This window comes from Falco cherrug, chromosome 2, assembly GCF_023634085.1.
Source record: "Falco cherrug isolate bFalChe1 chromosome 2, bFalChe1.pri, whole genome shotgun sequence".
Lineage (NCBI taxonomy): Eukaryota > Metazoa > Chordata > Aves > Falconiformes > Falconidae > Falco > Falco cherrug.
In genome coordinates, this window is record NC_073698.1 from 12,052,556 (window position 1) to 12,065,006 (window position 12,451).

The 12,451-nt window shown below is 42.2% G+C and overlaps 1 protein-coding gene across 4 annotated transcripts in view; it reads right to left on the minus strand.

Annotated features, from left to right (window-relative positions):
• Positions 1-255: 255 nt before the first annotated feature.
• Positions 256-12,451, minus strand: part of SMCO4 (single-pass membrane protein with coiled-coil domains 4) — a 28,225-nt gene continuing 16,029 nt past the window's right edge. For all 4 annotated transcript variants that reach the window (XM_055702395.1, XM_055702397.1, XM_005434692.4 and 1 more), the window contains exon 2: positions 256-1,338. In XM_055702395.1, the coding sequence (XP_055558370.1) occupies positions 1,028-1,207 (180 nt within the window). In that variant the 5' untranslated portion in view covers positions 1,208-1,338 and the 3' untranslated portion in view covers positions 256-1,027. The remainder of the gene's footprint in view (positions 1,339-12,451) is intronic.

Below are 12,451 nucleotides of genomic sequence, written 5' to 3' on the forward strand. Positions count from 1 at the left end.
ACTGAGCGCCTTAAAATATTTGGATGAGAAAGGCCTGTGGAAGAATACAGTATTATTGAAGTATTTTGATCAGAATTTATTGCTTGATTTCCTAGAATAAAACTGGCAGAGCTGTGCTCACAGCTTGCTTTAAGTGAGGGGGAAAAGGGGGGGTGTCACAAGGACAGCAGCTCACTTCAGCAAACGGGTTAGAGACCAATGTTATACTCATGGCACTTTTCCTTTCTTAAAAAAATAATTAAAAAAATCAAGGGCTGTATCCAAAATCACCTTTTTATTGCCACTTATACAGATTTAAATATTTAACATTCAGATAAACAACTATCTGTGTTTATGCAGTTTGTTATTTCACCATAAACTGGTAGAATCTCCCTTCCCAACTTCTGTAAGACTCCTTCCAGCAGATCCTGAAGTATTCACTTTGCACGTTGGCATCTCACAGCAACAGAAGTTCTTTTTGAGTGAACTATATAGCGTTTAATGAAAAAAATATTACACAACGTAGGCTTTCACAATAAGTCACATTTTTTGCAAAATAATTTGAAGATTCCAAGTAAGACTTCTCTCTTTTATTCAAAAAATAAATATATCCTTTATGAATCAAAGCACTTCATATGACATTAAGTACAAAGAAGAAATGTACTTCTTTGGAAGTTCTGAAATAAGACATACAAGAGCTCATGGGAGCAACATTATCTATAACAGTGATAAAAGCTGAAAGCAGATTTTTTACAAATTTATAGCCGAACAAGATTTCCTTTTACAATATATAGCTTCAAACAGATTTAAGAAAAACACCATTTTAAAAGTCTGAAAGGCACATGAACTGAACCATAAAACGTACTGGCACATTCAGCAATACGTTTTATGTTACATTCCTAAAGAGAATCTGCAGGACCCTAACCAAGAGAAAGACTGAAAATACCAGCAAGTTCCTTTGTAAAGTACTGAAAGAGTGGCAGAGAGTTCCTTTTGGCTCTTGATAAAATCAGTAATACCCCAAAGCTAGAAAGTCTGCAAAGCTGCATCATTCAGTTGTATTTGGACGAGTCGCTACATAAACAAAAACAACAATCAGCAGTACTACAACAGCCAGGGTGGGAAGCACCACTGTGGTGATTTGTTGCCGAGCCTCTTGCATCGCCTGTTTTCTCTCCTTTTTATCTTTGGAGGTCTCTTTTTTGGGTTTTCCTCTTAGCTGCCTCATTCTCCTCTTAGGATCTTTTGTTTGCCAAAATGGGGGAACAAGGGAGCTGAACAGCAGAAAATAGTCCCAGATCTTTTGAAACAAGGGGTTGAAGAATTCCTCCTCCTTCAGGTGGTTGGCTGTGCAAGAAACTGCAAGAGAAGGAAAAAAACAATTCTTTTGAGCAAGTTCTACACATATTCCAGTTATTAAAACCATTTGCAGCTCCACTTGGGAAATCTTTTATCCAACAGGCACCAGTACCTGTGCAGCAATTTCAAGGGAACGGAATCACAGTGCGCTCGCTCAGCTCATCAATAACACTTTCCCCATAAAAACTACAGCAGTTCATCACGGGGTGTGTGTTTGTCCAAGAGCACTGAACTTGCACTCTGTTAAGCCAGAAGCAAAGCCCAGCACCAGACGTTTTATCCTCCAAGGCAAACAAGATAACACAGCTAAAGACTTAACGAAAATAATATGAATTATTCTTGTGTCAACAGAAGAGTACCGGCTGCCCCTCCCTGTAACAGCAGCAGGCTCCCAGCTGAAGGTCCGTGGCTCCCACAAACCTGCAGAACGAGGAAGGGCAAGCAAAGCACGCACCCTGCCGTAAGGAAAAGCATTAAGCTTTTATCATCCACGCCAGTTATTCATTAGAATAAAGAATATTCTAACAGGAAGAAATGTGGGGAAAGAGCTGCTTAACACTTCTGGGTTTGCTGCCATAGAACAAAGTCTAAATCATAACATGACTCAGTGCTGTCGCTCTTATTACAGCTATCGTTTTTATAAGAAAAAGAACCCAAGCGATAACCAGCCCGCTTACAAATCACTGGTGTAGACAAGCAGTCATTAATAAGGTAGTTGCTCTGCAGCATCTACCAGACCAATTTTTAAAAGCAGAAGTATCTAGAAAGTGAGATTAACAAAACCACCGCACAATATGAAAGCCTGAGGAGAGAAGTAAGGAGAATTAGTAGGTGCTTAATATTTCCATACCCTAAGGTTTTTTGCCCCTAAGCTGCCTACAGCTGTGTAATTCACTGACTGTGACGGGGGAGGGAGGGTGCCAGCTGTCTGGCTATACTCCTCCTTGTCATGTCCCCCATTTCTGCAGCAGCACAATAGCCAGATACAGGCCAGATGTATCTAGACACAAATTTGGAGGGTAACAATTACTGGTGTCAAATACTGAGTGGTGTCAAAAGTGAATGATGAACTGATGTTTTTCCATTGCTCTCTAACATACATGTATGTAGAAATTAGTGGGTTAACATAACCCCCTCTTTTCTTTCCCTCTTCTTTATATCAAAATATAAAGATGATTTAGCATGCTGCTGTAGGTGAGGAGCACGTGTCAACAAGCAAAGCTGCAAAGCTGGCTCAGTTCACTTTCTTCTTGATGTATCATCTCTGGTCAATGCTACAAGTTGTCTCACAACTACTTTTTTTTTTAAATAAAGAGGTTTTCACTGAAAGTGGGATGCTTTCTCTTGGTGTTAGCACTCAACCTTCTTTGTCAGCCTGACCACAGAAGCAAAACCAAACTAAAATGCTCATGTACAGAACAAGAATCCTCACCTGTAGATTATGTGCAACTACAAAGGAGTTTTCATCCTTTCTCAACAACAGCAGCAACCTGCCTGCTGTGAATTTCATCCAGCCAATGAGGTTGGTGAGATACTGCATCAAGGAGGGTAAAATAGGCAATAACTCTGCTAACTTGAAATTATGGAAGTGACCAGACTATAAGAGCAACCATGTGGCACTGGGAAACCAACAGCAAATGAATGGGTCAGTATTCCTGTCTTTACATGGTCCTTCCTGCACACAATAATAAAAAAAAAAACCACCAAAACACACCACCAAACCAAACAAACAAACAACCCACCCTGTCAAGCATGACAGAATCTCAGTGTTCAGCTGGATTCACCAATTCTGCATCCCCTGCACACAGACGTTTCAAGCAGTTGTTTCTTCTGATCAAAAACTTTGCAAATTCAACGTGCATTCTGAGGCAGACACTTCATTTGGGTTTTGACAAAGCACAAAAGGAAAATTTTGGTGCTTGGGATGATTTTCAAAAGAAGAAACGATGAAGTTCAAGTCTCACAAAGAACCATTTCCTTCTACAAGCTGCAGCATTAAAACCAAAGTATATATCAGATGTAGAGAGACCAGAAGTGGTCAGTGAACTTCATTATAGGGAGGTAAACAGGAAATGGATGGAGCAACTACACCCAGCACACTGTTCCAGCCTTTTAATCCAAAGGGGCTGCTTCACTTCTAAACTTCCCAACTCCTCCTCAGCAAATCCTCAGCTCTCTTATTGATTCAGGAGAGAGACTTTGGTATTCCACTTTCCGCAAACTACGGGTTTCTGGCTTGGTTTTGTTGTTTCTCACTTCTCTAACTCTTGAATTTCCTCAGGGGTAAAAGAAATCTCTTCCTGCTCTGGTTACAAGCTTTATTACCAAACCCTGGAAAAATGACTATGCAAAATAAAGTTTTACATTTGCCGTTTGGGATAATATGAAACCCAAGGCGTTTCAGGCCCTAGTATTTTCGTATTATTTTCTGTCTCCACTGTTAATGTGCGTCAGTAGGTTTTGTATCCAGATAACTCACAAGACCCAAGAAGTGATGGGCAGTAAAAGCTTTTGGGACTTTCTGCGTACCATAGTAACAAACAGGAGTTGCCATGAAACCAATCTCTCTTACACTAAATGTATGCCTTGCTCTACACAGCATCACTTGCTACACAGACATTAAAAACATCAGGATGGGTTTTTAAGTCTCTTTTGAATGAATATTTCATTCTGAAGCAAAATTATACCAAGTTAATTACATACACTAGCTAACATCTGACGGCTTAGAACAGAAAGCCTTCCCGCAAATGTCAGCGCCACTTGAATTGCAAGCTGATGCTCCCCAGTTTGGGAACCTGGCATCAATCTCGAAATATGTGTCCAGTAGATTGGGTTACTCAGCTTTGCTACTGGCAGAGATGGACTTGCACAGAAACTGGCCCACAGTTTTCAGAAAGATGAGCCTTAGGGTTCATCTTAACCGAACCATAAAACAGAGGCAGCAAGTAGCTGCCAGGCTCCCGCTGCCGCTAGGGGCCCAGACACGACTGCCAGTATTAGACAGTTGCTGCAGGAGACAACACTCGCCCCCAGGAAAGGTCTGGGATGTTGTGCATGCTGCTGTGTTCATGCTGGTATGAAACAGCACTTCAAAAAACAGTGCTCAGTTGCACAAGATGAAATTCTACAGCCCACGGTGTGCGAGCAGATAGGAGCGCCACAGCTATCCCTTTCCACCACCAAACCTCTTACCAGCCACCCACAGGCTTCACTGCAGGCAGGTGACTACGGACAATTACAGAAAGGACTAAACAGACACATGAAGTACAGCAAGTCAGTGCAGGGCCGGCATCACAACGTCAGGGTCTCGTTCCCCAAGGGGTGCACGGCCCGTGGAAACAAATTGTCTCACGTTATGGAGCTACGTCCTTCAGCCGGCTCACCCTGCTCATGCGCTGGGAAGGCTGAACTCAAAGAGGGGAAGGAAATAACATAGCATTAGGATGGGTGTAATTAACACTCCAGTTAGCACTGCCCATTTAAAACATCTCAAGGCAAGTCGTTATCAGAAGGACAAACTAGCATGGGGTGATGAGATTATTTTTAAGTTCACTACAGCAAAGTATCCCCCAGAAGTGGGAATCTGCTGGCTAGAAAGAAACCATCTCAGTTGCCAAGTCAAGAAAATGAGGGTTGACTTGGCATATTTGTTTAAACCACCCATTTCACAGAGCTCACCTCTTCACTCTGACACTGAAAAAAGCTAAGGTTTAAATGTTTTGTTCTGCTTGAAAAGTTCAAGCTACTGAAGACAAATCTAAAAACTTCATTCTTCAGCATAATAAAAGTTCACAAACTTAGTACCCTGGCTCGACGTCTACAGCAATTACATTCCTCCTTGCCCACCATCCAAATTGCTTTTTATATATAAAGTGCTCTTCATTCTACCTTCTCGGTTAAGTTACTCTGAACTGTTTTTGCAGAGCTAACCTCAAAACCCAAAGCATAAATCAGCAGACCTGATGAAGTCACTCATACCAATGCTGAAGCATTTGCCAGCATCTTAAAGCAAGTCAGCTACGGTTAAGCAGGGATCATTTTGTACCAGAAGGAACTTGTGGGGACTGGTATCCTTCAAAACGTATCAACAGTCTTCCAGCCTGAATTTGTGGCAGTCCTGCATCTCCTCTTTTTCGTAAAATTAATCCTGACCATTAGTAATCTGCAATTAAAAGCTCCTCACACCACACATGGCTATTCCTGGGAGCCAGGAACAGCAGCCTTGACTCCGGCTACCCCAGTACTTTCCAAGTATTGCAATTCTGCATCTCCTTCTCCATGCAACACATGCACAAAAGATTTGGTTTATCGGCACTTAGTGTAACCGCACGTCTAGATGTCTAAAGAACTTATTATCAGCAACCTTACAGCATGAATGTATTAGCCAGGTTAAACTGCGTAATTTTTCTCCGAACCCAAAATTACAAGTGTTTGCGAGCCAATTTAGATTAACCTGGCTTCATGATCTTGGCTACTGACACTGTAACATTTCTGCAACAGCAAAACATCTTCAAATTCAAACAAACAATCTGACAAGAATTAATTTGTATCATTTAAATTTTCACCTAGGGCCATGGATAATGTTACTGAGACATTAAAAACAAAACCAAACAACAAACCAGCAGTCAGGACATACTGTATTCAAATTGCCTACCAGCAGTAGGGAAAAGGACACAAGACACCTATGCCGACAATACCTTTCAGATTACTTGAGCCCCCAAACCAGTGGTTCCCAATCATCAGGACACATCAGCAGAGTCAAGAGAAACTAAACCCCATCAGTTTTTGCTACTGGGCTGATTATTTTAGGATACTGCATGCAGAGCTGCTGTACGGAGGCTGAAGAAGAGTCAAATCTGAGATGAAACGAGGAGGTGGCGAGGACCCAGGGGCAAGAGGAAGCCTGGCTAGTAGGGAACCTCTGCTCAGCACTGCGTGGTTGTTAGAACAGGAGCACTCCCCGGCCTTCCCACCAGTGAAGCTGGATCATTCCCTGCAGTGCTGCCAAAACCCCAGGCCACGGCACAGAGCACCGTGCTTGCATGGTCCCAGCAGGATGGACACAGCGGCTCTGGGCAGCCAGGAGCAGCTGTGCAGGCTCTCCCACACATGAGGCTTTAATCCTCCCTTACCTTCGCAACTTCATCTTCACTGCTGCTGAACCAGTGACCACCACAAGGAAATGGCAGCTCCTGACGATGCAGAAGGAAACCTGACACGCTGCCCCAGCCAGCATGGGGAGACCAGGACTGACAAGCTGGCTGAAGTAATTTCTTTCTTACTTCTACCCTTAATTAAAGTGAGGTCTACGCAACAGATACACATTATTTCCTACCTTTGAAACCATGCAAATGTTTTGGGATTTTTTAATATATGATTGAACTGCACGTAATGCTGTTGCACAAAACCCCGGGCACTATTTAATAAAGGCCAAGACTTGTTTCAGGCGACCCCATGGAACACAGATTTATGTTGTTTTATCGTTACTCCGTAACTGATACCTCAAGGTGAAATACCACATTTTGGATGGGGAATTTTCTTTCCTGCAGCTCTAAGGTATGTCCATTGCTACAGTGGCATCAGCAAGGTCACAAAATTTCGAAGATGATTTGGCCAGCTTAGAAATGCAGCTAAATGGGAATTTAAAAAAGCATTTCAGCAGGAGCTTGGGAGAGATTTACAAACAGGAATATTTGCGCACCAAGCTCTAGATGGGGTCTCCAGAGACCTCCATTCCAGACGCAGACTTTCCATCCATCCAGGTCCAGCACTGTCCCTTGTTTTTTGCCTTGTGTTTCAGTTTTGGCAAGCGTAAGAGAGAAAAATAACAACTCTGAAGAACACCTTCATCCCTTCGGGTGGCTGCCACCTGGGTAGGCTTTGCAAGAGCACTTTGACCGGTTCACACCCAACTCCCACACTGAGACAGAAGCTAACCCTGCTCCTGTGTTTGCATCTGACATCACACACCTAATGCCTTGCAAACCCAGCTCCAAGGAGGGAACTTTTAAAAAAAGATTTAAAACAAAAAAAAACTTGATTGTAACTGGTTTTATGCAGCTCCTTGTCCAACACTATTTCCATCACATTCAAGTAAAATTATTATACTCCTTTTTAAACACTAAATGTAAAATGAGAGTTTAAAAAAAAAATAATCTTCATTATTTGACAGGCTCTAAAGGAGCAAAATGTTCACTTGTGTGGGTGACATACATGGATAGAGCAGAGATTTGCCAATTTGACTAAGAAAGCTGAACCCTAAAGAGCAAGCCTGCCCAGAGGATTAACAAAACAATTTAATCCCAGTTGCACCTTCCCCAGCCAACCCACTTTCAGCAACATAAAATCAGCCCCATGATGAAGCAAATATTCCAGTTGCAGGACAGTTCCTTTTTGGTACCGAAACACAGCTCTGTGCAACAGAGAAATGATTGTCACCTGCTTAAAAAAAGAAACTTTTCATTTGTACAAGCCATCCCCCTAAGGGAACAAGAGCAAGCAAAGGCAGCAAGGACTGTGCAGAACAGCCACACAAACAGCTTCAGCTTCTGAACTGTCAAATGCTCTGGGTCACCCAACTCGTTACTTTTAAACAAAAGTTACACAGCAGAATTGATGCACAGCTGAAGATAATGCTTGAAATGCCAAATCTGAGATCTTCTGATTCAGTGATACTACCTGTCACGATTTCAGTGTGCTAAAAATGAAGAAAAGCATTAAGAGAATTTTTTTTTTGTTCTGTGAAAAATGGATTTTCATGTTACAGCATGAGGCCAATTCTTAATATCATAAAAATTTACCTCAGTCTATTTGACTGTAGCAAGGAATTATAATTAGCAAATCAAACCAAACCTGTTTTCAAGGGTAAAAGCTTTTATTACACACATAACAATATGGAACTATTAAGATTCTGCTTGAAGTCAGTTTAACATTATTTTTTAGTGAGGGGTGGTGGCTTTTTTTCCAAATTACAGACCTAAATCTGAATTGACCCATCATGACTGCAACATCACATTTACTGTAAATGTAGCTTTGAGAGTCTCCAAACTACTCTCAGCATTTGGAAAATGAAAGCCAGCACTGAATGCTGCCAGAAAGTCAGAGAGAACAAGGCCGCCAAAGCAGAAAGCTATTTCAATACGATTTTCACAATTCTGAGGGCTTGGATATAGCAAGTAATCTGTATTAGAAACAAAAAGCCACGGATCTCTGCATCTGGGAAGGCATTGTTAAACAGAGATGAGGTGACGGTATTTTTGGCGCATACGGCATTGCAGTGCAGTCCTATCTGCCCTGAATGCAGCAAAGAAACAGAACAAAATAAATAAAAAGGCAAGTCTTCTTGGTCCATGAACAGGTGGATAAATAAACTGTATTTTTCTTTGTAGATAAAAGAACCAGCATCAAGCCAACTTTTGTAACAGGCAGTCCAATGAAGAAATACAACTATTGTTTACTGAAAACACATAAAAAACAAACACGTAATTTCTGTTATTGCATGAATTCAATTCCTAGGGGAGGCTGTAAAAGAAGAGCTTGCCATTCTCCATCTATATAGCAACAGATGATCTTGTGCATAAATGCAGTAAACCACAACACCTAGCACATGACTTGATCTTACATGTTTGCTCAGCTGTTTTCTTTATAAGTCATTTTCTCGGCTGTTTCTGACAAGACTCCTTTGGATACAAAACATTTCTCTTTCCAGTGTATTTACAGAAATTCAGTCAGTTTCTAAATATCAACACTAAATACATAAATAAAAATAAAGGAGTCACTGGTGTCAGAGCTCCTCAGAATTTATGTGCTGCTTTCCCAGACCAATTCCAAACATTCTGCATCCACAAGAAGATGCAGCAATAGGAATCTGGCATGAAAATAACATTTCTGTTTTCCAGTACAGCTGCAACAGGGTTACAAGCCCATCAAGACCAGGACAGTTGCTGCTAACCCGCACCACAAGCTGAACTGTCACCAGAGGGTAGCAGCACTCACCCTCTGAGCAGATGATGGCCTAGATGGGAAACACACTTTTCCTATGATCCAGCATGGGTGCTGGTTGTTACTTCTCCCGTGCAAACTACTGGGTTCCCAATACAGTCACTCCATGAGACAGCATCACTATAAACGTGTTTGAGACACATCCCCAAGATACACGCCAGGCAGAACGCCAGCAAGTCCGAGGCCTGATGTTACAGTTTTGTAATGCAAACAGGAGAGTTGAGAGACTGTCACTGTTTTTCATTATAATTCTACTGTCATTAAAACTTTGGCACTGAAAATTCAGTCCAGGCTAAAGCTTGGCAGACTAAAAATCCATGCCGACAGCAAGAACAGATTGCTAAATCTAAAACTAAAAAAAAAAACCAAAAAAACCCAAAAAACCAAAAACCAGCCACAAAGGCAAGGGATAAGCCTAGGGCAGCAGGGGTGCATGCATACATGTGTGCGCAGTGGAGAGGGGGACCGGCAGAAGAGAAAAGCTGAAAGAACAGCTCCCAAGTACCAAGGCAACATTAGAAACAACATGTGTAGCTTCTGACTGCAAGACAATCTTTATATGCTGGACTCAAACTATTTGTGAAACAGTCCTTCTTCAGAGGGCAAGAGAAATCTCCCTCTTTCCAGCTTGATACAGAAATAGCTGCCATAGGCAAAAGCAAGATGGATCCGTACCTGGACTCCAGAAACTCCCAAGACAGCCCTGCAGGGGAAAACTGAATGCACTGCACTGACAGTGGCACTTACATTTTATTTTATCAAGTAACTTGGAGGTATTCACAGATTTAAAGCAAGCTGGATATAATGCCAGAGCATGCTGAACGAGGGGTTCAGATTGCAAACTCACCCCCTTCAGGACTTGTCTGAAGTTCTGTTTTTTCAAGCTTTCCTTGGCACACATAGTTTTCCAGTAGGAGGCTGAGGAAAGACTGCTGGCACCATGCCTGCCTCTCCCTGCCTGTACACGTGCCAGGGGAGGACAGCATGACACCGGAGAGCAACTAAATCACGCAGAAATCAACCCAAATAGAATCGTTGAAGTGGGTGCCTGTGTTACTCCCTTACTTGATTTCCAAGCAGGGCAGGTATTTCAGAGCTTATGCAGTGCTGCTGTTTGACAGGTTTCATTCCCACGACTGTTGCCTTCTACACGCTCTCATTTGATCTGGGTAATCAAGTTATCAATAAGTGAAATAAAAACCTCCACTTTAGATCAGAACAGCACCACAGGTTTAGGCTAGATCTCTTTCTCAGGCAGCCAGAAATCTGTACCCTTCCCAAATTCCTTTCAAATTACAGAAACGTTCACAACATCAACATGTTAACAATGCAATCCGGACACCTTTTTTTGGGGGGAAGGGAAGATAAAAACTGAGACTTGCGACACAGGATGGGTGGGGAATTTCTTCTTCCTATCACTGCTCTCATTAAAATCTCATTCTGTTCACTCCCCAGCTTAAACCTGAAGTCTTATTACATTTCACTAAACAATCCCACAATATAATAAAGCAGCAGGCTTTCCTGCCATGATTGATAGACTCTGTTTGCAATTATGTAAGGAGAAGGCACATAATTACATACAGCTGGATTAGGCTGATCAAATCCCTGTTAGTGTCTGTCAATATACACATAATAAGACAGTGTCACATTAATATAAACTAATTTAAATGCAGAAAGTTTAATTAAGACTTAATAAAATTACAGAGTCAGAAAGAAAAAAAAGTTTTGCACAGTCTGAGTTTCCCAGCAAAGCCACCCTCTAAACATAGGCCTGTTTTGCCTAATCAGTTCTGCAACACTGGTTCTTGCACCACCTATTCATGCGCTCCTATTTACAGTCCAACCATCAGGACTTTCCACCAGCTCAAAAACTCAGAAGCAAAAGCAAACGCTACGGAGCCATGTGTGTAATGAAGTCTGCTATGAGCAAGCCCTGGCAGTTGAAGAAGGACGTCTCAAAAGTTCCTCTACAACGTTCAGCAAACAGCTATCAACTGGTACCATAGCTCAACCACCGTAAAGTACAAGTGACCTTCTTTTAAAGCATTTACCAAGACCAAAACATTACATCCCCCTCTGTAGCAGTGTTTATATTCTCCCTTCTCATTTATTCCTGTACAGCCTCCTCTTCCACTCGGGTTGTTTTTAAAGCAATCTGCGATATCCACAGCACTCTCAGAGGGTCACCAATGATCTACAACCATGCATTAACCCCAATAAGATTAGCACAAGATACCAGCTTCATTCCCTGCTGAACAGACCCAAACTTTTCCAAGGGTAGTCATGCTCGTGCACTGCCCAAGTCATCTTTTTGTGCAAGTCCTAAGTATATGGATGCAACCAAATTCCTAACCACTGGTAAACTAGTATTAAATGCTTGGTATGGCATATAAGCAACATCAGCTCATGTAAGCCCATGCGTGCAGTGCCAAGGAGATCTGGGCATGGATGCCAGGAGTCCTGTTGCCTACACACGTTCCCTTTCCCCTTCACTGTGATGACTCCACTTGTTCTGCGCATGCACGTGCATTATCACCATTTCTAACCTAGACGCCTACATTGTTTGTATTCCCTGCATTTTCCAAGACAGCAATTGAGATAAAAAGAGTGCAGCAGTGACACTGTGCCACCACAGACCTCCTCTCCACCAAGCAGCATGTTTGTGCTTCACTACATCAGGAAGCAGGATCTCGGATCTAATGCAGGGCACCTCACTGCTCCTCAAAGCACCAGTTTTCCCATGCTATCATTTCTTGGTATGCTCCCTGCCAAATTAAATCAATTTGAGTATCTCATTAAAGAGAAAACATTGCAGATTTTGATTCATAGTCTCTCTGCCAGTTGAGCCTGCTGCCCCGATCTGGTTTACTCGACAACTTGTTAGCTAGTCTGATCAGCCACCTCTCTGTGGAGGCCTTGAAACACTGTGAGGAATGTTTCAAGAATTTTAGAAAATGCTGAACGACATACGGGATCCTCACCAGTGCCTTACTCGAAAAGGCAGCAAAAATTCTGAACAAGTCCATTTCCTAAACATGAACGTTTCCTGCAGAATTAGTTTTTGTCAGCTATGGGAAGGGGGAAAGGGAAACAAGGAAAAACTTGAGGAAAG